The sequence below is a fragment of the Podarcis cretensis genome, assembly GCF_951804945.1.
Source record: "Podarcis cretensis genome assembly, chromosome: 14".
Classification (NCBI taxonomy): Eukaryota; Metazoa; Chordata; class Lepidosauria; order Squamata; family Lacertidae; genus Podarcis; species Podarcis cretensis.
The window spans coordinates 32,797,136-32,823,228 of NC_137183.1; the positions used below are offsets into that span (position 1 = coordinate 32,797,136).

General features: G+C 44.8%; 1 protein-coding gene across 2 annotated transcripts in view; it reads left to right on the plus strand.

The window, feature by feature from the left end:
- Positions 1-26,093, plus strand: part of LOC307202498 (uncharacterized protein) — a 61,512-nt gene that overhangs the window by 29,880 nt on the left and 5,539 nt on the right. For both annotated transcript variants that reach the window (XM_079952466.1, XM_079952467.1), the window contains 27 exons: positions 131-339; positions 991-1,094; positions 1,252-1,370; positions 1,692-1,859; positions 3,087-3,289; positions 3,925-4,028; positions 4,804-4,919; positions 5,702-5,860; positions 6,867-7,066; positions 7,766-7,866; positions 10,358-10,476; positions 12,349-12,516; positions 12,837-13,048; positions 14,128-14,231; positions 15,124-15,242; positions 15,842-16,009; positions 16,310-16,506; positions 17,111-17,214; positions 17,505-17,623; positions 18,120-18,278; positions 19,328-19,536; positions 20,123-20,226; positions 20,371-20,489; positions 20,877-21,050; positions 21,998-22,200; positions 23,341-23,444; positions 24,058-24,176. In XM_079952466.1, the coding sequence (XP_079808592.1) occupies positions 131-339; positions 991-1,094; positions 1,252-1,370; positions 1,692-1,859; positions 3,087-3,289; positions 3,925-4,028; positions 4,804-4,919; positions 5,702-5,860; positions 6,867-7,066; positions 7,766-7,866; positions 10,358-10,476; positions 12,349-12,516; positions 12,837-13,048; positions 14,128-14,231; positions 15,124-15,242; positions 15,842-16,009; positions 16,310-16,506; positions 17,111-17,214; positions 17,505-17,623; positions 18,120-18,278; positions 19,328-19,536; positions 20,123-20,226; positions 20,371-20,489; positions 20,877-21,050; positions 21,998-22,200; positions 23,341-23,444; positions 24,058-24,176 (3,984 nt within the window). The remainder of the gene's footprint in view (positions 1-130; positions 340-990; positions 1,095-1,251; positions 1,371-1,691; positions 1,860-3,086; positions 3,290-3,924; positions 4,029-4,803; positions 4,920-5,701; positions 5,861-6,866; positions 7,067-7,765; positions 7,867-10,357; positions 10,477-12,348; positions 12,517-12,836; positions 13,049-14,127; positions 14,232-15,123; positions 15,243-15,841; positions 16,010-16,309; positions 16,507-17,110; positions 17,215-17,504; positions 17,624-18,119; positions 18,279-19,327; positions 19,537-20,122; positions 20,227-20,370; positions 20,490-20,876; positions 21,051-21,997; positions 22,201-23,340; positions 23,445-24,057; positions 24,177-26,093) is intronic.

Sequence of the window (26,093 nt, forward strand, 5' to 3'; positions counted from 1 at the left end):
GAATCAGCAACATTTCTTGGGGTGGTGTTGGTAATATTTTTGCTCTGCAGATGCCCTCCCATCTGGTGTGTAGATTTGCAGCAGCTTAAATCATCCTTTTCCTTCAGAACCTTTCCTCCCCTTTTTGCAGAAGAACATCCCGGGTATCAGAAATGCCGAGGTGAGGTTGGAACTGCTCAGCACCATTTTCAGAAACTTGGCCCGCAATTTCCGTAAATTCACTGCTTTGGACTACCAGAACTGGTTCACCAAGAAGCTGAAACTCCTTTTGCCCAGCATCAATGTGAACCTGCTCCAGCTGATTCCTCTCGATGTCAGCTTTGCCTCCTTTCGCGCCATGTAGGTGTCACCTTTCATTACTTGTCCCATCAATTGCAAGTGGCCCCTTTGGATCAATCAGCTTCAGATTTCGTTGGTCAATCTGCTTCTCATGTAACATTAGAATTGGAGTAGAGTTGAATGGTAGAAACTGGATGTTGGACGATTCAGGACAGACTAAAGAAAACAATTCTTAACACAGTGCATACATAAACTATGGAGCTCACTCCTGCAAGCAGGCCCAGATTAAGGTGGTTGCCAGAATAGGACCCCCCCCATTCTTCCCCAAAAGGAATGCATTAAATAAGGTGCCAGAAAATACATCACAAAGTCTAACAAATTATTGCATAAGAATAAAATAAAAAATAAAAAAATACTCTGAACACATGCAATTTCACAACTGTCAGAAAAGCACAAACAAAAAAGCATTTCACCAGACTTAATAAACACACAAAAAGCATGTGCATTTTCATATTTGAAACTCACCTCCCATTGCTCACTTTTGCTCACTTCCTAATGGGTCAGTTATCAGCTCTTAGCCTAACTTACTTCACATGGTTGTTGAGAAGATATAGTGCCTTCTGTTAGCTATTTATGGCAGATAGCTTTAGCTCTTTAAACTCCAGCTGTCTGGTATTTACTTCGTTTCATTTCTCTCCTGTTCATTTGCAGATTTGGAGGTTTCGATCAGGTCTTCCCAGAGTTACCCGAGGAGGCATCCATCCAGATCTACAATTTGATGAAGAGAATAATGCAATTCCAAATCAATGCCTCAGGTACCTGCTTCATGGAATTTAGGGGTGGCAGTGCCTGCTGTGTCATGCCTGGCTTGGGATGTTGCTCTGGCAGATGAGTGGTCTGCTAAGTATGGTGAAGACTATCTGTATAAATGAATATTTCTGTGTTTTCGTTTTGCAAATTTCTGATTTTTAGGGACAGCATTCCCTGGTGCTTACAACAACAGCCAGAGCTTCCTGCAACTCCTCTTTTACAGATTTGTGCGTTTTGTGCCTTACACTGATTTAGCCATCTTATATCCGAATTTTAACGGGGTAAGTGAATATTCAGGATGAATTTGCATATTCCCAGAAATGAATTGCTACTTGATGGTTAAATCAGATAGATAGGTTGTGTTCTAAAAACTCCATTTTCCTTCATTCTTAAAAATAGGTGGTTTTTTTTAAAAAAAAAATGGTTGATTGGTTTCATTTGACTTTCTTGTAGTTCATGACGATAGCGTTCATGGCACTAAGCTAGGATTAGGTTTCTTTATAAAAATGCCGACTGAAGAATATGCCTGTCCTTGCTCAACCAAAGCTAAATTTCTTGGATGTCTGCTGAATCTGTTTCTCCATGAATTTTCTCCCTGCCAGTTTGAAGCCCTCTCTGCCCTGACTCCAAAGCAAATGGGCGCCATGATGATTTTTACAAACGCATTCAGAAATGAGCGCCTTGCTGTCCAGATCTTGGCGGAATTAGAGAAGCGCCCCCCTGAGGAAATGAGGGACTTCACAGCTGAGTTCAATGCTGCGGTAAACCAGGTAATTGTGCTGTGCTTTCACCTGGACAGGAAAGTATCATTTTCTAACTTGCAAATCTTTGCTCCTCTCCCTCCCCCAATCATTTTGCACAGTCAACACTGAACAATTGCACTTTCCACAAAATTCATTCTCCCTGCACTCTTGAACTTGAGGAAGGTTGTAGCTTTGTGGCAGAAGATATGTGCAATGAGTCATGCAGCCTTTCCCTGGCTGGGAATGGAGAAGATTGTGGGATTATTGTGGCAAAATTTGGGGTTGTATACCAGCATACAGTTCTTTGCTGCTGTTTTCATGGGGGGAAACATAGTGGTACAGCAGCGAAAAAGCCACACTGTTCCATAACACAACAGTCACTGCAGTGTGGAAGGAATGTTAGAAAGCAGGACAGAAGCAGTGACAAGTGTAATCAAGAAAACTAGAACATTTTCCCCATGTTTGAATGCACTCTCAGCATAGACAAGATGGCCTAATGGTCTGACTCTCTCTCTCTCTCTCTCTCTCTCTCTCTCTCTCTCTCTCTCTCTCTCTCATTAATTCAGTTTTACGTTGTACAATTAAATTCAAACAACAGTCATAATCATCAACATTTAGGATTCATTGAATCCTTAGACTCCCTCCCCCTTCCATGGTTTCCATTGTCAAACTTCATCTACTGCATCATATAATTTCCCATATTTCTTAACTCAATCCATTTTTATCTTAGTTTTTAGTACATTACAAGTGTTGCTAAAATCCTGTCTAAGTTTTTAGTTGTTTACAGTAAATTTATAAATTTTCCCCATTCCTTATTAAATTCTCCTTCTTCCTAGTTTCTGATCTTCCTGGTCATTTTCGCCATTTCAGCGTAGTCTGCCATCTTTATCAACCATTCGTCTCTGGTCGGGACTTTATCTTCTTTCCAACTCTGACTCAGTGTCAGACTGCTTCCTGTGTTCCTCTGTCTTCCCCAAGCTTGTGCCCTTCAAAAGTTTTGGATGATGAATTTCCTCAGTCTTGGCCATCATTGGAGGGACCGGTTTGGGGGAGATCGCACTATGCTTAGAATTCATCCCATTGTATTTATCCATGAGCTTGTTTTACAGGCAGACAGTTTAATAAAGAGTTCCACTGCAAACTCTCATTGAAAAGCTAGAATCTCCTCACATCTAGATTTGGATTTTGCTGGACAAACCATCACCCGCTAATCTTGCATGTGCCTGGAACGCCACCTGTCCATTTCCCTTGCAGAAACAGCTGTTCGTCCTCCCAGACCTCCGGATCCGTAACTTGATCTTTGAGATGGTCTTCAAGACGCTCAAGTTCAGCACCTTTTCTGCAGATCAATACTCATTCTGGTTTGGCACTCAGCTCCAGTTCCTCCTGCCATCTCTCAAACCAAAGGACCTGCTGCTGATTCCCCTTGATATTGACTGCCAGTCTCACCAAAATTTGTAAGTCTGGGAAAACACCCTTGTCTTTTTAGCCTTATCACGGTAGGGACAGTGGAGAAATTGGATTCAGTTCTCATTTAAAGATATTTTAAATTTTCACTTTCTGAAACAATGCAAAGCACAGCTATCCTTTGAAATTTACACTTCTCTGAATTTTGTGGTGCCATTCTCTAGCTAGGTAACGTGTACAAAGAATGCCTATACTAGGGTAAAGTGTGCATTTCAGAATGCATGTATTAGTGAAGCCAGATGCAAAAATTCCTTTTATTTGAGATAACTGTTTTGCAAAAAATGTGTCTATTGGGCAAAACAGCATGCAGAAAATGTATGTTGGAGAAATTTGCACTAAAATACTGATGATTTTCACGAGGGCCTCTTTAAAAATAGAAAGAAATTGCAAATGATGTGGCAGTGGAATTTAAGAATTGGAAAAAATGAGAAACGAAGAGTCATCAATCCCTACATCCAGATGGTACTTGATAGCTTGGTCCACCTTTATGTCCCATCCTGTTTGTCTTTCCTTCCATCGTTCACCTCTGACCTGGTAATGCCTCTCTTTCTAAAAGGGCATGAACTATGCTGGAGTTTTGGGACCCCATTTGATACAAGCCCTTCACTATCTTTGTCTTCCTCAGGGTGCAAGTGATGGACAAGGTGTTCGATCGTTTCACGGAGGGGCAGAAGAAGGCCATTCATGCGAGGATATTCAGCTACCTGGAATCTTATCAGGCAGATCAAGGTATCAGAAGACGGGCTCTTTGTTTTTGGAACTTAAGAACATGACCCCAACCGAGCGGCTTACTGGATTAGACCAGTAGTTCCCAAACTTTTTTGGGCCACTGCCTCCTTGGTTCCATAATCTCATCCCCAGTGCCTTCTACCCTACCCTACCCTATAAAAGGCATTATTCAGAATAGTGGTTTGCGAGACCCACTAAAGAAGATAATAACACAATGAAATTCAAAACACTAACAGTTAATTGCACAATTATTCGAATGAAAACTATTTAATTTAATTCATTCAACAAAACAGATGAACTTGTGAACCCAACTTTTCAAAGTCTGATACCCATTTGCATCTCCAGCGCCCCCTGCTGTCCCTTTGCCTCTTAGCACCCCACTAGGTAACCCCACCACCCCACAAGGGGCAGTACCACCCACTTGGTTAAACGCTGGATTAAACCAAAACCTCATCTTGCTCTATGGAATTCAATAAAATACAGTAAATAAGAAACAAGAAACAAGAAGAAGCAATAAAAATATAATTAAAAACTGTACCGCATCTAGCACAGAATGTTACAACTGATACTACAGGCAGAGAAATAAAGAAGCAATCCATGGCAGAAAAAGTTGGGAGCCACTGTTCTAGCTGAAGAACTAAAATTCTTTGAGGGATGCTGGCCCTGCCTCCCCCAAACTGCATGCAGCTTCACTCAGAAGGTCCTTATTCTACTGCTTTTCTAGGAGAATTCAGGTTTGCTTGCCCAGTGATCAAAACTCTTTCTTCTGCTGCAGGGGTCACATGCTCTCCCAACACCAACAGCAGCCAATGGATCCTCAGCAACTATGGCCAGTTCAGTGCCTTTGCCAGCATCGCAGAGTTTTTGGCAGTGAATGTGAACTTCAATGGGGTAAGGGAAACTTTGCCAGCAGGGGTTGTGCTGGGGGAAGAGGCAGATTGTAAGCCCTTGAAGTGGGGGCAAATTGGAGAGACAAGTCCTTGGAGAGCGGCGCAACTTGACCATAACATGATGCCTAGGTTCTAAACTCCACTGTCAGAGGTAGCATGTCTCTGGGTTCTAGTCACTGGGAATCTCAGGTGGGGAGAGTCTCAGGTCCTGCTTCCCATTGGGATGTTTAGTTGGCCATAGGGGATGCTGGTCTAGGCAGGCCTTTAGTCTGATCCAGAAGGCTCTTCTTATATGCTTATGATGTTGGGCTAGAGACCCAGCCTGGAGAGCCACAGATTCCCAGGTACACAACATTCTGTTGTGTACCAAGTCTTTTTTAAACATGGGTGGCTCTGTGGGTTAAACCACAGAGCCTAGGACTTACCAATCAGAAAGTCGGTGGTTCGAATCCCTGTGACGGGGTGAGCTCCCGTTGCTCGGTCCCTGCTCCTGCCAACCTAGCAGTTTGAAAGCACGCCAAAGTGCAAGTAGATAAATAGGTACCACTCCGACGGGAAGGTAAACGGCATTTCCGTGCGCTGCTCTGGTTCGCCAGAGGCGGCTTAGTCATGCTGGCCACATGACCCAGAAGCTGTACGCCGGCTCCCTTGGCCAATAAAGCGAGATGAGCACCGCAACCCCAGAGACGGTCATGACTGGACCTAATGGTCAGGGGTCCCTTTACCTTTACCTTTACTATTGGTTGCAACTGTACATGAGCAGCAAAATGTGCACCTTTTCAGATTTCGGCAATGGCAGAGCTATCTGCAAACCAGCTGGCTGAGTTGGCGGTGGAATCGGGAGCGCTGGCTGATGGGAGTGGCATCATGGAGATCATGGGCAACCTGAAGACCGTGGAAGACCTTGCCATATTCTTGGGCAAGCTGAACACCATTGCCCCGGTATGTGGCTGCTCTCTGGGAGTTTTGGGGGGGCTATTTATTTATTTCATAAAATTCATATACTGCTTTATTGTGTGTTTTTTTAAATCCTGCATCAAAGTGTTTTACGGAAAGAATAATATAATAAAATTATCAGTTAAAAGCCATCAAGAACAGCCATTAGAAACCTTTGGAAAACAATTAAAATCAATGATAAGATGCAAACCAGATTAAAAATATATGTCAACATTCTGCATGTCTGGGTAGACTTGTCTAAACAAATATTTTTTTAGCAGACACTGAAAAGAGTACTGCAAAGGTGCCTGCCATTTGTCAATAAGCAGAGAGTTTCCAAGTGTAGGTGCTGCCACACTAAAAAATTGGTTTCTTACAAATGCAGAATGTGTTATGTGACGCTTGTCACAGTGCGAGTTCCACAGATTGGGCAAATATGGGGCAAGGGGATGTCAAAGATTATACACAGATTTGACTAGCTTATGACTGCACATAGCATGTTGCCTTGTGGTATAAGGTAAGCCTGATTTCTTACTAGAGCAGCTTTCCTCACCCTGGTGCCCTTTGTAGATGTTTTGGACTACAACTCCCATCAGCCCAAATCAGCAAGCATTGTGGTCATGGCAGGATGTAGCATTTGAATAAGTAGTAGAAGCATACCTGGTACTTTACAGAATAACATAGCGACAGAAGACAGGTGCCTCCATCAAGGAGATCACCATGTAGACTAAATTTCAGTGGCAAGCTAAGGGTAGGGGAGGAAAGAGACAGGCTAAGGGTTGCAACAGATCCATGTGAGTAAATGTTCCACAAATTTACGCTTCATTTCAGTTGGCAATATGGACTAGGAGATTAAAGCAAAGGATCTGGGGGAAGAGTAGGTTGCAAGAAGGGCCTTGAAGGAAATGACATGGAGGCCCCACCTCGCTTTGGGGGTGGGGTGGGGTTCCAGGAGTACCAGAGCATGTGCAGAGTTGTTTAATGAATACCGGGTGGCGATTTCTGTTCACAGATGGAACTGCAAAGCAGTTCATACGCCGGTTCCATCTTGAGCATTGCCTTCCAAAGGATAGCGATCAACTTCCCGAAGTTCAAAGCCAGTGATTTCGCCTATTGGTTCCAAGTTATCTTCCAGAATGTTCTGCATGAGTTCAATGAGACCCTTGTGGTGGACATTCCACTCAAGATATCGTGTGACTCCTACCAGAAAATGTGAGTGCGTTGCGTTGCGTGGCATGGAAATGAATGCTTGCCTCAAACCTGAACCTACCTATCAGGCAAACAAAGGCAATAACAGACTGTTGGCACAAAAATAAATAAATTGCTAGCCATGTCAGTCACACCAAAAGAGAAATATTACGGGTGATGGCAGGAAGAGAAGCCACCCAACACTTCAGTCGGAAGTGAGCCAATGAGGGTGACTCAGAAGGATGACCCAGATTAGTATCAGCAATTTTCTAGGGTCAGATGACACTTAATTGTTGGTTCCCTTGTGTCAAGCACTGAAGCCACCTGGGCTGAAAACTTCCTCCTGGCCAGTTGCAGTGCTGTTGTGCAGTGAAGCGGCAGGGTGGCCCAGGAAACAAGGTGGCCAAGTCCTTTAGCTGGTGTCACTCCTACAAGTCCCCTCCAAAAAGATGGAGTGAGATGCTTACAGGGTATGATGAAATCTTATTTGTAAAGCACATCTTTCCATCTGTGAGTGCAAAGACAGCACCACTCTAAGGCCAAAATGGACAAGACAAGAAAAGAAAAAAAGCTTGTTCCATCGTGTGCACTCAGAATAACCTGGGGTGGAGTTCTGTGCGGGTGAAAAGCTTGCCTAGTGGTTAGAGTATTGACTGGGTTTGCCATTGAGAAGACATCTAGTTCTGGCTAACAGTGACATTGTCTGCCCCTTTTGCTTCCCAGATTGAAAGGTTTCAACAATGTTTTCGCCAACATCCTGCCTGGAAAGGCCGTCAGTGTATTTGGATTCAGCAAAGCTTTTTTGACTACAAAAATCAAATCAGGTAACACAAGCCCCTTTAAAAAAATCTACCTACCTGCCTGCCTAGCTATCTATCTGAATCAATCAGGGCTGTCGCTTCATGAAATAGATAACAATCATATTCAACTAATCATGGGATTTAATAGATCCATTCTTTAGTTAATCACATCTGAATGAATGTGCATATTACTGGAGTCATAGGGGAGGCATTCCCCCCATTCTTTTGAGATGGTAGGTCCATGTGTGGAAACCAGATGCCATTGCAGAAGAGGTTTTCTCCTGTGCAAGAGACGTAGAGAAGGTTCCTGCCACTTGTGGGTTTGGAAGGTGAGAGCAAGAGAACGCAAGGAGAGTCCTGCAGGATCAGGCCAAAGGCCTATCTAGTCCAGCATCTTGTCCTCACAGTGGCCAGGAAGATTCTTCTTCTGGGAAGCCTCCTGAGTGCCACAGACACACTCCCTCCAATTGGGATTCCCAGCATTTTGGTACCCAGAAGGCATCCTGCTTCTCACAGTGAACATAGCCATTGTAACTAGTAGCCATTGATAACCTTCTCCTCCTTCATGGATTTGCCCGATCCTCTTTTAAAGCCACGCAAGTTGGTGGCCACCACTGTCTCCTGTGGCAGTGAGTTCCATAGTTTAACTGTGCACTGTGAGAAGCGATTCTTTCTTTTGTCAGTCCTGAATCTTCCAGTCCAGCTTCATTGACAAATACAGGTGAAGCTGGAGTGGTTAGGATTTTTATGAAAGCCTTTCTCTGTAACTGCACCCAGACTGCGGAACTCCCTTCCTTCATGAGGTCTGCATGGTCCTCTTCGGTGTCAGTCTTCTGCCACTGAGCTGAAACCTTTTAAGAATTTCTATTATTTAGATATTTGCCAACTTAGCATTCTTAATAGCTGGTTCTACTGCTGTTGGTTTTTTTTTACTCTGTTGGGAAGATGCCGCCATGTATTGAGTCAGACCATTTGTCCATATAGCTCAGTATTGTCTACACTGGCTGGCAGCTGCTTTCCGTGGTTTCAGGCAAGGGACTCTCTCCTTGCCCTACCTGGAGATGCCAGAGATTATACCTGGGATCTTCTTCTGCACACAAAGCAGATGTCCTACCACTGAGTTGTGACACTTCCTAGTTCTCATTCCAATTATGTAATTTGCTTTATGATATATTGTTGTTTCAAAGTGTGAAAGGTGCCTTGCATGTGGTTTTCAGGGCAGGATGTAAATTTCCTAAAATCAAAAGACAAATAAATATGTGCTCTAATCATGATTGACAGGGTGCCGTTGGTTTTTAAGTCTGCTGCACAAAAGCTCTTTAATCAATTAGTTCACTGGCCAAGCACTGTAGCTCTGAGAGTTGTTTATGTAAGGCTCTAGGTGAGGCTGGGAATGCAAAGAGCCTTTGTCTTTTTGCCATGCTTGGCTTAGCAGCATAAAGTAAAACCAAGCCCTTGTTTTGTACACTTTTCTTTAGGGAAGGGCCCTGAAGATGTCCTTGGACTCCAGCTCTCATCAGCCCCAGCCAGCGTGGCCAGTGGGTGATGGGCAATGGGAGTTGGAGTCCAGCAACATCTGGAGGGATTTTGGTTCCCCCTCGCAGCTTTTCTGCTTGCCTACAATTAATACAATTACATCTTGGGGCAGATTCACACTGAAGGCGCATGACTTCCCCCAAGAAGCCTGGAAACTGTAGTTTATTAAGAATACTGGAAACTGTAGCTCTGTGCAGATGAAACTTGAGTCCCCGGGGTTCTTCGGGGCAAGCTATGTGCTTGGGTGTGCTTTAAAAGTGTGGTGTGGATCTGCCCCTGGTTGACTGGTTGGGAATGGGGGCTGAGTTTCCTTCTGTACTTGAGTTTTGCATCACTGTCATCATGCTCTATTGCAGCCTTAGCCTGGCACCCTCTGGGTGTTTTGGACTACAACTCCCATCAGCCCCAGCTGGCATGCTGTATGATGCTGGGGCTGATGGGAGATGTAGTTCATCTAGAGGTAGGAACTAGGGAAAAATAGGTTCTGTTCGCATTTTAATGAGAATCTGCCTACTTTACACTTACTAAACCAATATTATTATTTATTAAATTTGTTACTCTATCTTGCCCAAGGGAACGCAAAGAGACTTACAATATGCCATCTGAAACACAGCTATTCTTCAAAATTTGTGCTTCTCCAGACTTTTGATGTAGTTCTCCAACCAAACAGGGTGTACAAAAATGCATCTATAACACATCCATAAAATGCATATATTAGTGAAAATAACATTGCTTTAAATATGTGTATATTAGCCAAGACCACATACAAAAACCCATCAGGAGAAATTTGTACCAAAATGTTGATTAATTTTCATGAGAGGTTTTTTTTAAAAAAATCACAAATGTCTTGGGAAATATCTGGAACTGACTTTAAGATCTGATAAACAAGATATTTGTTCCTCCCTTGCTGAGTGGCATCAGGTTTGTAAAGGCTGCTGCAAATGGTTCATGGGAATGAACAGCTTCTTGCTCCTTCCAGGTATTGCATGTGGAAGGCCCACTCAGAGCGTTCAGGAGTGGCTGGAAGTCAATCTTGGGAACTTCAGCCAATACGCCCAATACCAGGACCTGCTCAGCTGGAATTTGCATTTTGATGGAGTGAGTATTTTATATCCAGGATATGGGACCTATCAGGCTTTTTCACGGTAACATTTCTTGCAAACAAGTGAAGTAATTTATGGCCAAAGTAACTTAGCAGATGGTTAGAGATTAGCCAGTTTGGAATCCCCCGCTTAGCCTTTTGTGGTTAGGAGAAAGAAGCTTCCAACCACGCATGTAGATGTCTTCATGTGGTTGTTTCACTCGATAGAGATGAAATCCCCTCAGAAATGTACTTGCTATTTTAGCAAGTCCAATTGTTCCCAATCAGTGATGGTGGAAGTGTCATTTTTCAACCTGAGGAAATTTTTGTGGTAAACCTTCTGAAGGCTGCATGCCACTGGTGGTCGGGGCCAGAGGCAAAAACCTTGTGGACTGATGGACATGGCTCTTACTTCTGTGCAGCCAATCAAAAGCCAGAGAGTTCTATACCCTGCCTTTCACGGCACGTAAGAGGCGGGACTGCAATTCAAGGATACATTCCAGCCAAGCAAACACACTGGAGTGGGGCACAGAGCAGGGGCCATAGGGGCCATAGTCTAGGGAGGAAGTGTGGCTTAGCAAGAGTCCCGAGGGCCATACAGGGAAGCTTGAAGGGCCACATTTCCCCCTCTTGGGCCTTAAATTGCCCACCCAAGATCTAAATCAGGACTTTCTAAACTTGGATCTCCAGCTGCTTTTGGACTATAATTCCCATCATCCCTGACCACTGGTCCTGCTAGCTAGGGATGATGGGAGTTGTAGTCCAACAAAAGCTGGAGCCCCAAATTTGGGAAACCCTGATCTAAATAGTCTAGGCAGTCCATTGTATCAGGGATAGGGAGTGTGAGGCCCTCTAGGGACTGCAACTTCCATCACCCATGACCATTGGCCATACTGGCAGGGGTTGATGGGAGATGGTGTCTGACAACATCTGTAGGGAGATAAATGTTCCCCATCCTTGCATTATATGGACTGACCTTTGGGCAGAAAGATGGTGCTTATTTATTTATTACCCGCCCTTCACCCTAAGGTCCCAGGGCAGGTGACAACATTAAAACACATTGTTAAAGAGCAGTTTAAAACAGCTTGCAGTCACAAAAATAAGGTGGATCCTAAAAATGTGTACCTCAAGTGTCAAATGGCAGGGTAAAGCATCCCAAGGACCATACAGGGAAAGATTTATAGGGAAAGATTTCTTAATTTCCCTGAAGCTTCCCCGCAACAACACAGTATGCTAGTACCCAAATACAGTTATACCTTGAGTTGAATGTGCTTCGGGTTGAGCGCGTTCGAGTTGCGCTCGAACAACCCGGAAGTAACAGAGCACGTTTCTTCCAGGTTTCACAGCTCGTGCATGCGCAGACGCTCAAAATGACGTCACGCACATGTGCAGACGCTCAAAATGACGTCAAGCGCATGCGCAGAAGTGGCGGAACATGACCTTTGCACACACAGACGCGCCATCGCGTCTTGCGTTCTGTTCGGGATGTGAACGCGGCTCCAGAACGGATCCCGTTCGCATCCCAAGGTACCACTGTATGCTGATTCTCCAGAATAAATGGGGTGGTACAATCCCAATTAATTTCATTTGGGCTCCTTGCTCCCTCAATTCCCCAACCACACTCCCTGTCCATAACTCTCACCTCTGCTCCTTGATGACACATGAGCAAAATCCTGACCTTCCCTAACAATGTTTGTGCACATTCTATAGTTGACAATTTCCTGCTTGAGCAGTAATTTTTCTGATGTTCTCTAGTCTCTCCTGCGTTTTTTAAAAAAAATTGGGTGCCAACTCTAAACCAGAAACATAAGGAGTGCATATGTAGGCATTGCAACTTATTACAGAGTGCTTGAAAAATTCGCCATCATTTGCTTAATGCTCCCCTGCAGATGGCTGTTCTGCAATCTTTGTCTCCACTGCAACTTGCATCCCTCACCCTGAAGTCTGATGCCATCAATGAAGATGAGAAGATGTGCCAGATTCTTGCAAGACTGCAGAACAAACCACTGGAAGAGATCTACCAGTATTTGGACCAATTCAACACAGATGCCAATAAGGTACGGCCTTCAAATATTTACTAAAGAAAAGCAAAACTCCAAATCAAGTTAGGTCTTTTTGCCACCCAAACTGACTTTTCCGTTCCCTCACAGAACCCACATTGCTTGTATGCATTCTATTGCTGACAGTTTTCACCTGATAAGTTAGAATGTTAATGAACCTTACATGTATCTCTGCAGCTCAGCCGGGGGAAGATAAGCAGCAAATCACAGTCAATGGGACAGCCTCTCATTGCCCATTGTAGACAACAAAGTTAAGATAAATCCAAATAGTTAAGCAAAAGAGTTTGCTATTTTTTCCTTCTCTCTTTAAATTGCAGCTTGGAATAACGTCTCTCAAAGAGGAAGGCATAAGGCAAAGGGTGCTCTCTCATTTTGTGGAGACGATTGGATCTGAACTCTCAACCTTCAGCCCTGCAAACTGGACTCATTTGCTGTCCACAAGGCTGCTGCTTTTCCTGCCAAGTGTCAGCGCAAAGGAATCCAAAGAGATGCTGTCTTATGTTTCCGGTTGTGATGCCTTCCAAGCTGTGTGAGTATAAACTGCCGTCGTTCTCACTGTTACAAGTTTTCAGAGGAGTGTGCCAATGTGTAAGTAACCAAACTGTGGATCCCATGTGCAAGAGGGGCATATCAGCAAATTTGGGGGAAGCACAGGATTCGTGGAAGTACAACGACATATAGGTTGCGGAGGGCGGGGGGGACTAAATGAGGAAAAACCCTAAAGCAGCCCAATTAAGAATCAGCAAGGTTGGTCCATGGGGCTATGCAGAGTACTATTAACTTCCTCCTCCTTAGTCTCAGTGTTGTCCTTGTAGAGAACTCAGTAGAGAAGAGGATGGGGACAGAACCAGAATGAGCTGTCTCTGCCTGTCCTTGGCTCTGTCGCCACCTACTGTTGGGCTCCCTGCCTTCCACCCCAGCAGTCCTCATCAGCACCAGCCACCACTGTTGAGCACGCTCAGTGGGATTCTGTCTGACTGCAAACCAGGGGGACTGGAATGGAATATTGTGGAGGAGGGCTTGGCTGGCTTATTAAAACATGGAACAGTCCACACTGCCGTATGGTCTCCTTTCTGGTGCACAGGCCAAATTCATTACTGGAAGCTTCTATCCAATGGAGTGGGAAACTGAATTAAAGGAGCAGGAAGGAGATTCATGTCTGGAAACCATGTCTGGAGAGAAAGAAGCAACCTATGGTTCAGGCTCCCCCAGCCTGGTGCCCTTCAGATGGTTTGGACTACAAATCCTACCAGCCTGAAGCAGCATAGCCAATGGTTGAGGATGACCATCATCCTTGACCACTGAGAACTAGTGATGCTGATGGGAGTTGTGCTTTCCAGATTCTTTGGACTACAAGGTTGGGGAAAGCTAGACCATAGTTTTTATGAGTGTTGAAGATGTTGTGATAGATACATTGTGGCTGGTGGTGGACATATTAACTATGAGCACTGCAGGAAGTCATCACTTGATGTTGCACTCATTAGGTCAGGGGTAGGCAGCCTAAGGCCCATGGGCCACAAGAGGCCCACAGGAGTCGTTTAACCAGCCTGATCCAGAAGGCTGTTCTGCTCTTATGCAGACATTTCTGACACAACCTTTTATCTTCAGGGTGTCCTCGCTGAGCCAAGTTTACTCTGCAATACTACCAACCAACCAACTAGGCGTCTACAGGACCTTGTTTTCCTACCTTGACAACCAGCACAAGACCACAGGTAACTCGGTAGCACCATTTTAAGTTTGCAGTTCAGGGGCCATGGATTGGAAGTAGGGAGAAAGCTGATCCAGTTGATTTCCATTTCAAGGCATATCTTCCTAATTTAGTGCCTTCATTGCATATCTTTAAGAACCAGACAAAATGTTCCTCTTCAACAGGCCTTTGGGTGATTATATTGTAAACCACCTTGTGATATTCAGATGAAGGGCGGTATAGAAATTTAATTATTATTAACAGTAATTCACACTTTCTGAAACAAAACGAGAATGAAAATACTGCAGTCCTTTGAACAATACAGTGCTCCAACCAAATCATGTAGAAAAAAATGCAGATGCCTGAGTAAAGTATGTATAAAAATTCACGTATTCATGGAAAATAGCAGGCAAAAATGCATTATATTTGGGAACATTGCTTTACAAAAAAGGGTGTATATTAGGCAGAATTACACACAAGCATGTATATAGGAGAAACTATTCTCCCATATATTGGATTTTTTAAAAAAATAAAATTAAATTACAAACTGAAATGGAAATATGGCAAACTGAACTAAAGATTGGAAAAATGAAAAGCTGAGGGAGACTGAAATCAACAGATTCCTTCATCGTTAGCCATGGGCAATGTGTGACGCCAGGATGGTGGGGTCTAGGTACTTTAGAGAGCCGGTGGGGAACAGAGGTAGAGGCACGAGCCCCTGGGAATGGGCCCTGAGAGGGATCCAGCAGGGAGGTGGGCACCTAGGGGAGAATTCATTCCTCTTGAGTAGGAATAGAGAGAGATCAAACCCACCCAGTTTTGAATTCTTGGCCGAATGAGTTGCCACCTGCAACTATGCCAATGAATCCCACATGGAACCCTGTTCAGAAAGGCTTGTTTGTTTACCAACATTGCAGGATCGGCGTGTACCTCCAACACCGGGGATTCGGAGGCATGGCTGCAAGATAACCTGGGGCCTTTCGCAGCTCAAGCTCCTTATGGCGATTTCACCACGCTGATGGCCACGTTCAATGGGGTACGTTGCAGAGGTTGCCTTATGTTGATGCATAATGCCCACCCTGTGCTCCAGAGCCCCAGCCCCACCAAATGATTAGGAAGTCTGTTTTGCATTAGACTCCTCCTGAAAAGGGGAAGAGGGCAGAGCAGTTTCTTTGCATACAGAAGGTCCCTAGCGCCTTCAAAGAGTGGCAGGGTGAGACTCTTGCCAGAGAAACCCTGGAGTGCTGCTGCCAGCCAGTGTAGACAATCCTGAGTGAGCTGGGTCAGTGAGAGGTCAGTTCTGCGAGTTTTCCACATTCCACACTTGCAAAAAGAATAATTCTTCATTTCAGGAGGGGTGGAAGTGAATATTCTGCACAACAGCCCAATTGAGAAGCTTCATCCCACACATGGGAGAAGGAAAGGGCTGCCTACCTTTCTCCCTCCCCAAATCTTCTAAAGCAGTCTTCCCCGATTGGGTACCCTCCAGGTGTCTTGGACTACAATTCCCATCAGCCCCAGCAAGCATGCTGGCTGGGGCTGATGCGAGTTGTAGTCCAAAACATCTGGAGGGCACCCGATTGGGGAAGGGTTGAAGAAGTCTCTAAGTATGTCCTCGAATGTGTGTTTTTACAGTTTGATGTCCGGGGCAACCTCACTGCCACCCAACTGGCTCATGTCTTTTTTGCCTCTGGAGCCCTGGATGATCCTGATAAAGTCAGCGCCCTTCTGGAACCTTTGGAGAACAAGCCTGTTGATGACGTCCTTGCTTTTATGACAGAGTTTGCAGCCTTGGCTGCTCAGGTGAGTTGTCTTTTGTTAGCTTTGGTTTATATCCATTCAATAAGATCCCTTTAATTTCTTGAGCTCTCCTGGTGCTGCATCCTTCGCTGCTTCTCTGTGGGGACATCTGAGGCCCAGTGTGGCGTGGTGGTAAGAGTGTCGGACTAGGACCTGGGAGACAGGGGTTCAAACCCCCACTTGGCCACAAAGCTCTGTCTCTCTGCCATTCTTCTCTCCAGCACAATCACATTCCTCTGTGCTACTCTGGCCATTTTGAAGGCTGGGGCCATGACCTGTTCCTTCTGTGTTTCTGGTTGGCAGAGCGGCGTGACGTTCCTGGCAAACATGGAGGTGAGGGACGAGATATTTGACGCCATCTTCAGCAAATTACAGAGCCTGCTAACCTCCCAGTACGAAGACTTGTTCCAGAAAACATTGACCCTCGTGCTTCCCAGCATCAACGCCACAGCCCTGGCAGCCATTCCACAGAGCATCCCCTGCAGCACTTTCAAAGCCATGTGAGTCTTCAACCGTCTGCAGGTTTGCCAGGAGGGGGCAAAGGAACCAGTTTCCAGGCCCAATTTAAAGTGCTGGTTTTGACTGATAAAGCCTTGTGTGGTTCAGGATCCCAGTACGTCAAAGACAGCCTCTCCCCATATGAACCCAGACCCTGTGATCGCCATCTGAAGCCCTTCTTCATGTGTCCCCTCCATGAGAGGTCCAGAAGGTGGCAATTTGAGAAGGGGCCTTCTCAGTGGTGGCTCCCTTCTTGCAGAAGGCTCTCCCCAGGAAGGCTCACCTGGCATCATCGTGACATATCTTTAGGCACCAGGCAAAAACATTTGTTTTCTGCCAGACCATTGGCTTTTAATCATCTGTGGCCTTCTTGAGTGGGTGGGGCTGTTTTAATCCTGCCTTTTAAAAATAAGAATGAGTTTTAGATTTTTCTGTTTTGTTCAACACTGGTTTGAATGTACATGTTCTTATCGTAAGTTACTTTTGTAAGAAAAAAGAAATCTAGTAAGTTTAAATCATCATCACCATCATTATCAGCAAACAAGAGGTTAATTGTTATAAAGACTTTAATACGTTTCCCCTCCTGTTCCTTCCTCTCCCACCCAGAATGGCTGGTTTGGATGGCAGCTTTCGACATATGTCATCAGACAGTCGCCGAGATGTCTACAACTTTGCCAAAGGCTACCTGATGACCAAGACGTCTCAAGGAGGTAGGTGTCAAAACCAGAAGGTGTTTGCTAGGTGGGTGTAATTGCTGTGCTTGCTTCCCAGCTGGCAGGGAGCGCTGTTGTTACTGGAAGCAAAGATGGACCATTGGTCCAGTTCAGTATAAGGCTGTTTCCTCTGCTTCTTCACCACTCATAGCAGCTGGATCATGCCCCCAGTGCAAATGGAATATAGTGTGATAGCATATTGCAAGGAGTCACTTTTTCAGGAAAAGGGGTCCTGGATGCACGAAATGATTCTCCAAGAGTGATTTTTTTTCTTTTTTCCATTCCAGGAGATCCCTGTACTGAGAATACTCGGGGCAGCTTGGGTTGGTTAACAGCCAACTTTGGCTCCTTCAGCTCATTAGCCAGTTATAAAGACTTGGTTGCCATTAATGGAGATTTCCACCCGGTAAGTGACCTTGCTGAACCAGAGGCAGGGGGCAGAGGCTTATTCATGACTTAGCCAAAAGTATGGGGGGGGGGGGTTGAATTAATTTCACATTGAAAGGCTAGCCTAGTTAATTTGCCCTTTTCTAAAACAATACAAGAACCAAAATGTAGCCGCCCTTTGAAATTTGATCCCTCCGAATTTTGCAGTGCTCTCTTCCAACCAACCAGCGTTTACCAGAATTCATATTTAAGGGGGAATTGTGCATTAAAATGAATATATTCGAGAAAATAACATACAAAAATACACCGTGTTAGGGGAAATTGCTTGGCAAACACGCACATTCATCAAAACTGTCTGTTGGATGAAATTCGTACTAAGAATTTTTTAAAAATGCAGAAAGCTGAATTGAATATGGTAAAAATGAGGAACTGACAGAAACAAAATTGACAGATCCCCCTGTCCCTGCTCCGCCAACAGTTTCCTTTGCTAAGAACCAGCTTTGCTCATTCTTTAGATGGATGCAGTTGCGAGACTCATGCCATCTCAACTGGCTGAGTACATACTAGCAAGTGATGCCCTGCGCGACAGTGAGAAAGCCGGGAAGGTCTTTGGCTCCCTTGATTCACACAACATTGGAGAATTCATGGATGCTTTCAATGCGGCTGCCCAACAGGTTTGCAAGACTCCCCTCTTCCTCCCTCTGCCTTGTTCAAAGTGCAGCAGCAGGGCTCATTCAGTTTGTTACTTAATTCTACTAGTGTTAACGTCAAGAAGCCAACAGAGAATGCTAGAGGTATTACTAAGCAGCCAGGTAGAGTGGTATGATATTCAGTGAGACAGCATGTGATCTGATTGCCTGTGTAGTTCTGGGGGAGTTTTTCCCTCTTTATGTTTGGTTGAATGTCTCCCTGCCCTGTACAAGGCCTCAACTGAAAGACAAACACTCTCTGTCGTTTCTTTTCAAATTATACATAGTTTTGGTTCACTTTACTCAGTAAAGTGTTATCATGACTTTTATCTCTGGACTCTGTTGGCATTAATCAAGTGACTTTGCTAACACATTTCCCTATTGAAGGTTGCTCCATTAGAGTGATGGGCTATTGCCCAACAGCCTTACTTCAACCTCCCCAACCTGGTGCCCTTCAGATGTTTCTAACTTCGGCTCCCATCAACCCCAGCCAGCACTGAAGGGCATCAGCTTGCCAATGGCAGCCATAGATCATGCCAGCTGGGGCTGATAGGACTTGCAGTCCCAAACTTCCGGAGAGTACCAGGTTGGGGAAGACCATTATACAGGCTAAATAGAGGGCCTTCTCTGTGTTGGCACCTCAGCTCAAGAACTTCCTCCCCAAGCCCATTTGCTTGGCGCTGCCTTTGGTAAGCCTATCTTGTTGAATTAACCTCTTACAGCAATGACTATTGGCCTGCCTTTAGCTGTTGTCTACTGATTTAGTTGCAGATTTGTTTTATGCTGTGCCATTTCATTTGTGCGCCTTTTCCTTAACTGTGTTTATTGCTGGTCATCTACCCCAAGGGTATCTAATATGGTCTCCTCCAGATATTTTGGACTACAGCTCCTATTGACTGATGATGGGAGCTGAGGTCCACAACATCTAGAGGGCACCTAGTAAATGATACACTTTGACATTAAGATGTTAGTTAGCTAGGTACACCTGTTCTCCTAACGCGGTACCTTCTGTGCCTTTTGCTTTCTTCTTAAAGCACCAGCTCACTCAGTTGCCCAACTTGGAGACCAAACGGTTCATCCTTGGCGAGATCTTCTGCCACTTGAGTGGCGTGCTGAAGCTCTTCACCACAGAGGACTATGCTGCGTGGTTTGGGCAAAGGCTCCCTCTCTTCCTGAGCAGTCTTGATGCCCAGAACCTCGGCTTCCTGCCCAGTGACATGTCCTGTGATTCTCTGGCAGCCATGTAGGTACCAACTCTATGCCTATCCCAAGGTGGGGGTGATGGCGGAGTCATTTGGCGTGGCCCAGCAAAGGGTGAGGAGAGCAGTCACAGAAACTCAAAAACTGCATTGCTCCCAGTCAGGCGGTTGGTCCATCTAACTCAGTATTGTCTACACTGACTGGCAGCTGTTCCCCAGGGTTTCAGGTGGGAATCTCCGCTAGCCCTACCTGGAGATTGAACTTGGGAACTTCTGCATACAAAGCAGATGTTCTGCCTACTGAGTTCTGCCCATTATCATAGGAAAGGGCCTTATACTGAGTCAGACCATTGGTTCATCTGGCTCAGTATTGCCAACAAAGGCTGGCAGCAGCTCTCCAGTATTTCAGACAGAGAGTCATTCCAACCACTGCCTGCAGATGTTGCAGATTGAGACCTTCTGCATGCAGAGCAGGTGCCCAGTCACTGGGCGATGGGCCTCCTCCCCAGTTGTCAGTGGAAGATGCTTTGCTGATCCAAAATGTCTCCCCCTAACTTCGCTCCTCCCTTCTTCTGAATCTCCAAACTGAGTATTATTACTTCGATTACAACCTCCTTCCTAATCTTGCAGAGTGGAGGGTTTAAATGATCACCATGCCAACAGCACATTTGAAAATCCAGATGATATATTCTCCTTCATAAAGAGGATTCTTGAATTCCAAGAACAAAATTCAGGTAAGCAAAGGAAGCACATCTCCTCCCCACCCACCCCAAGGAAGACTTTACCTTCTACCCACCCCTGATGAAGAGCCTCTCCAGAATGTTGAACCTCAGAAATGTGCACCTGCATTTCTAATTCTCTTTATGATTTTGCCACAGGTTCTGCCTGCACTCAGGGGGCCTCCACGGACCAAGAGTGGCTGAGCAAATTCTTTGGACCCTTTTCTGCCTATGGCTCCTACTCAGATTTCACTGCATTGAAAAGCGACTTCCGTGGGGTGAGAGCGGCACAGACTTTGGAGTTTAACGTTTGTGGTGTTCTTGACTCTGGGCTGGTTCGGGCATAACACTAACTCATGGGTCACCAATGTATTGCCCTTGAGGCCTTTCCTTGGTGCCCACAAAGCCTCTAAGGGCCCCTCCCCCATCATTGCTCCCCTTGGGCAGTTTAGCTTTAATAAGATCACTCAAGGAAGAGTTTGAAAATTTCACTTCCTTTTTTTAAAACCGCAGTTTCCTGTGTCACCCAAACCTTGGTAAACTGTGGTTTAATCTGCACCTTACTGACTCAGTGACGATTGGAAGCTTGGGGTGTTTGAAGAGTTCTGGATTCCGAGCTTAGGCCTGGTTTCCATCCAACTCCAGCTCTGTGTTTCCAAATGCAGGTAGATTCCTTGGACCTCTTCTCCGCCAGTGCCTTGGCTCAGTTGTCCACTGAAGGTCACACCATTTACAGCAGCTCAGCCATGGTGCTCGTCTTCCAAGCCATCCAGAGAAAGAAGGAGCCAGAGCAATTCCTCAGCGCGTACCTGGATGAGTTCAACACCCTGGTGCTGAAGGTAAACAGAAGCTTGTCGACAGACTTTTCCTCCGGGGCTGGAAACAGACTGTGATTTTCTGCAGTGTAACTGGAGCACTGGTGGTCAACTCCAATGGGAATGCATGGTCTGTGACCTTTGGGGTAGCTGGGAATTACTCCAGAGCAGTGGATTTCAAGCTATGTAGCACAACCTTCACCAGGATGGGGCCCTCCTGATGTTTGGGACTCGAGATCACCCTTTCCAATTTCCTACAAACTTTCAAAACTCATGTAATTGTCAAGGGTTCTCATTGCTAGCCCATTGTTCTCCATTGTGTGAAACGTTGTCAGCTGATTTCGTTGATCCTTTTGGGTGTAGTTGCAAAATCAGAAGTGCAGGGTCCCTTCATGATACCCACAGTGACACCCCCTTCTAAGATTGTACAACAATCTTATAATATTAAACAATTAGAGTTGCATTATAACAATCAATGCAGATCTCCATTGCCCTTCAGCTACATTTACTATTTTCTGTGCGCTTACTTGGGCAAATGGTTTGGAGTGCTCCAATATCTTCATTTGGAGTGACTTAGATTGTGTTTTCCTTGAAGTTCCATTGTATGTAACAGAACTTACACACCATTCTCACCTAGTGTTGTCAGTGTTCCTAAATGCTCAGCTTTGGAGCATATGGAACAATTCATTTGTCTTCTTCCTGTGTGCCTTCTCCAGAGTGACCCTAGGAGCCAATCCTCAGTGGCTCACTCACCTCCTTTCATACTGATTGGCTACAATCAGCACCAAGGGTGAGAAGATTTATTCTCAATGGCTTCAAAGCTCCCCTGGTTGGGTAGCTCTAGGATGCTGGAGACAGGGACCCTGCTGCAGAAATAGTAACATGTCTTCAACACTTCTGCTTCCACCTATAACCTGATTTTCAATGAAGTCACACTTATTCCCTGGTTTTTCTCTTGCTTCTTCCTCCAGAACCGCGGCTTGTTGAGCAATCCCAAAGTGCGGGACACCATGCTGATGCTATCGGCGGAGATCATTTTCCCACAGATTGCCACCAGTTCCCTGGAAGACACAAACACTTGGTTCCAGAAACTCAATCTCCTCCTCCCGGGTGTCAATGGAACAATTCTTGAGCTGCTACCCCTGGGTATGCCCTGCCCATATTACCAATCCATGTAAGTAGCTGGCATACATTTACCTCAGTAGTTTCTAGGTCCCTTCACATAGTTTGATAACAGACAGAGGTTACCTCTTGTACACATTGGTGGCTACCACACAATCTGCATCTTGAGCATCCATACTGATTTGTTGTGGGGGACACCAGATTCTGCTGCCTCGAGCAAGTGTTATTCCAACACTTTCCAGTGCATTTTACTATAATTTGGGGAAGCTGGTTTATTGTGCTAGATCTTCCACTCAACTTCATTTGAGTAACCTTAATTTGAATACCAGTTGCTAGAAACCACAGGAGAGCAGAGTGCTCTTGTGGTCGGGTCCTGCTTGCAGGTTTCCCAAAGGCATCTGGGTGGCCACTTTGAGAACAGGCTGCTGGACTAGATGGGCCACTGGCCTGATCCAGCAGAGCTCTTCTTATGTTCTTATCTTCTTAATCCCCACCCCCAAAATAGCCACAGTCTGGAAGCAGATACACCCAGTTGACGACACAAAGGCTGGTTTCATCAGACCACCTAGTTCAGCACTCTGGGTTGCATCCAATGCTAGTCCTACTCACAGGAGACCCATTGAAAGTGATGGTCATTTGGAGAACTGTTATACAAGTGATATAATGAAATTCAGTTAGAGGGGATTTGAGAAAGTCAGTTAACAATGTTATAAAAATTAGGTATTTGAAGAAGTAATTGTTTTATGTGTTTAGTTTTTTTTGTATTGAAATGTGTCTTTATTTTGTGTGTGTTTTGTGATGTCATTTTTGTTATAAATGTGGAAAATTAACCAAAAAAAAAAAATTGAAGAAAAAAAGAAAGAAAAGAAATTGATGGCCATGACTATCTGAGGTTCATTCATCTCATTGGGTCTATTCTGAGTAAAACTTAGTGGAACACAACCCTCTATTTCCAAAAAGATTCCAGAGCCAGTTGCAAGCTATAGCCCTCCCAAACTATTGTTTGTTCTCTGCACCTTGTGCTCTGAGGTTCTCTGCCTCTGAATATGAGTGCTCCATTTCATTTCCATGGTTCCATAAGGCCTATACTGGAGGAAGGGCAGGTTGGATGCTAGTAAATGAATATGGTGAATAGGTGGAAAACAAGTGTGACTCAAGCCAATGTGTGGAATTGCTTGTGTTTCTTCCTCAGTGTGAAAGCGATGGATGGTCTCTACTCAACATTATCAGCCAGGAAGAGGCAAGATGTGTATGACTTCCAGAAGGCTTATTTAGCTTATCAGTTCGCTGATTCAGGTAAGGAGCCAAAGGGGCAGGTCTTAGGAATTTCACCCTGATACAGGAGCGGGGAATGGATCGAGCTGGCAGACCAAATCCTTATCTCCCCTGCCCCCTGTGGGCCAAGCTTGACATAGCAGCGTAGTGGTTCACCTGCTCATCATGTGATGCCACAGGTGACCCATTTTGTCACCATAGCTTGAAGTTCAGTCACATGGGCCAAAGTGCTGTGCTGTGAAAGCCGCAACAACCAGCTGATAGGCAGTACCTGCAAAGCCCTTTTGACAACCGGCTGATATGTATGTCAGGTGGTGGGCAGGTGGTGGTGGGGTCTTGGCCAAAACAGTTTCACTGGCCTGGTGGACCTAATTATTGAGCCAACCTCAATTGAGCCAACCTTCCCCCAACCTCAACCACTAGTTGCTGAGTGTTTATGAACAGTTTATCTGCTCAGAGGTTTATCTCTTCGGTGCTTGGGGCAAACTGTTCTGTTGGTTGGAAGAAGGGCAGGGAAGGAGGAGGAGGGTGTAATAGACTTCCAACATTATTTCTGCACAAATTCATCATTTGTAAGGAACCCAGCTGTGGATTTTAGTCCATCTTCGCTTGACACATTCTCTTGCCTCCACAGAGTCAGCATGCGATGGTGGGACTACAGGAATCCGAGACTGGCTGACAAAGAATTTGGGGGAGTTTTGCGCAGTGGCTAAGCTGAGCGAACTTCAAGCTTTTTACCCAGAACTTGATGGAGTAAGTTTTTCTCGGCACTGTGCTCCAGAGGGGGCTGCCCCACCTCTTTCCTCTGCAGGGAACAGTAGCAGCCCTGTGCAACGATGAAAGTATCTTCATCCAGCCTAAAATCGACAAAAGGGAGCTGACATATCTTTAAGGGAAGGGATTGATGTTCTCTGTAGTCTCTTTATATTCCACTCTTTCTTCTCTTCTTGAGTTTTCAAGCTACTGCTTGCTTTAGAAAGTAAATACTTCAGAAATCAACCTGATTGGCATCCAAATTGTCTTTCTAGTTTAATCAGTAGCAATCTGGGGAGCAAATTTCTCCCGTAATGGTTCAGTTTTCGATGCTTGAGTATCATCATTAAGCTGAGAAGCAGCAAAATGAAGCTGTGCGTTTTCTTCTAAAGCAAACACAGATTTTTAACACAGATGGTGTAATGTTTTCAAGGACAGTACGGACATGGAAAATCACCCATGAATTCTGTCAAAATTTAAGCAAGAAGGGTTTTTTTGGGGTGGGTATCTTCCTTACATATTTTAAAAAGAACACTGTATTTAACCATGTAACAACGGTTCTAAATCAAACATGATTTTTCTGTGTTTTGGAAATGGTTGCTGATATCCAGAGCATCGTCTTTCTACCCGCTCTTTATTCTGTGGTTGTGCTGATCTGCTCAATTAATAAAATAATAATAATGTTGAAAACAGCTGAATTGGTATGTTTCATGGTGGTGTTTTCTTTAAGAACACACACACACACACACACACACACACACACACACACACACAAACATTAGTAATGTGGTCCTTTTAACCCCACACCCATGCCCCCGAAAGGTGGGATCAGACATGGGGTGGAGTAGAAATTCAGTCCAATTCACATTTCACTTGCAGTTTCTGCAACAATATATTAACAGAAACCCAGTGGTATCCTTTGAACTTTGCACCGCTCCAGATTTTGCAATGCAGTGCTCCACCCAAGCAATATATACGAAAGATGGGGCAACGCAGGCCTAAAAATGCATACAGGAGTAAAGGATAGCATGCAAAAACGCATTAAGCTAGGGGGAATTGCTTTGCACAAACGTGCCCATCAAGGAAAACTGCATAAAAAAACATGTATTTTAGGAGAAATATGCACTAAAATGTTTCTGAATTTTAATGAAGGCTTAACCAAAATTAAAACAAACAAACACAAAATTATTGGAAAAATGAGAAACAAGGAAGAACTGAAACTGATTAGGCCAGCCCTACATGGGATACTGAGCATTTCGACCAACTGATTGCTACTGATTGAACTAAGCTTAAAAGCATCTTTTGCCAACCTGTGGCCCTCCAGACTTTTTTGGACTACAACCCCCATCAGCCACATTCTTGGGGGGGGGGAGTGGGGTAGGCAGTATCTACAGCAGGAATGAATAAATGGATTCATACTCCATAAATAGGTATGTAACAGTGAAGTATCTTTATTGGTTGCATTCAATTAAATTTTACTCGGATTAGACCCATTGGAATTAATGGATTCAGGCTCATCATCTCCATTATTTTCAATTGGTCTATTCTGACAGTAGATGCAGCCCCACGTCTCTTAGGCTGCAACCTGGGAGTATGCTCCACTTAGCGCAGTGGGGTTTATTTCTGAGTAGACCTGCACAGAATTTGCTCTGTTAACGATATTAGGCTGCAATCCAAACATAGAGGTGTGGCGAAGTTCATTTATAGCTATGCTAGTTGTGACCAATAGCACCTAGGGAAGCCACGCCTAATTGCAGACCTGGAGCGGTGGCCAAGGCTGGATGTGCAGACAGAATACTGACCTGTTCTGGTCACATCCACACCACACTTTTAAAGCACTCTTACGCCACTTTAACAGTCATGGCTTCCTGCAAAGAATCCTGGGAACTATAGTTTCCCCAAGGTGCTGAGAATTGT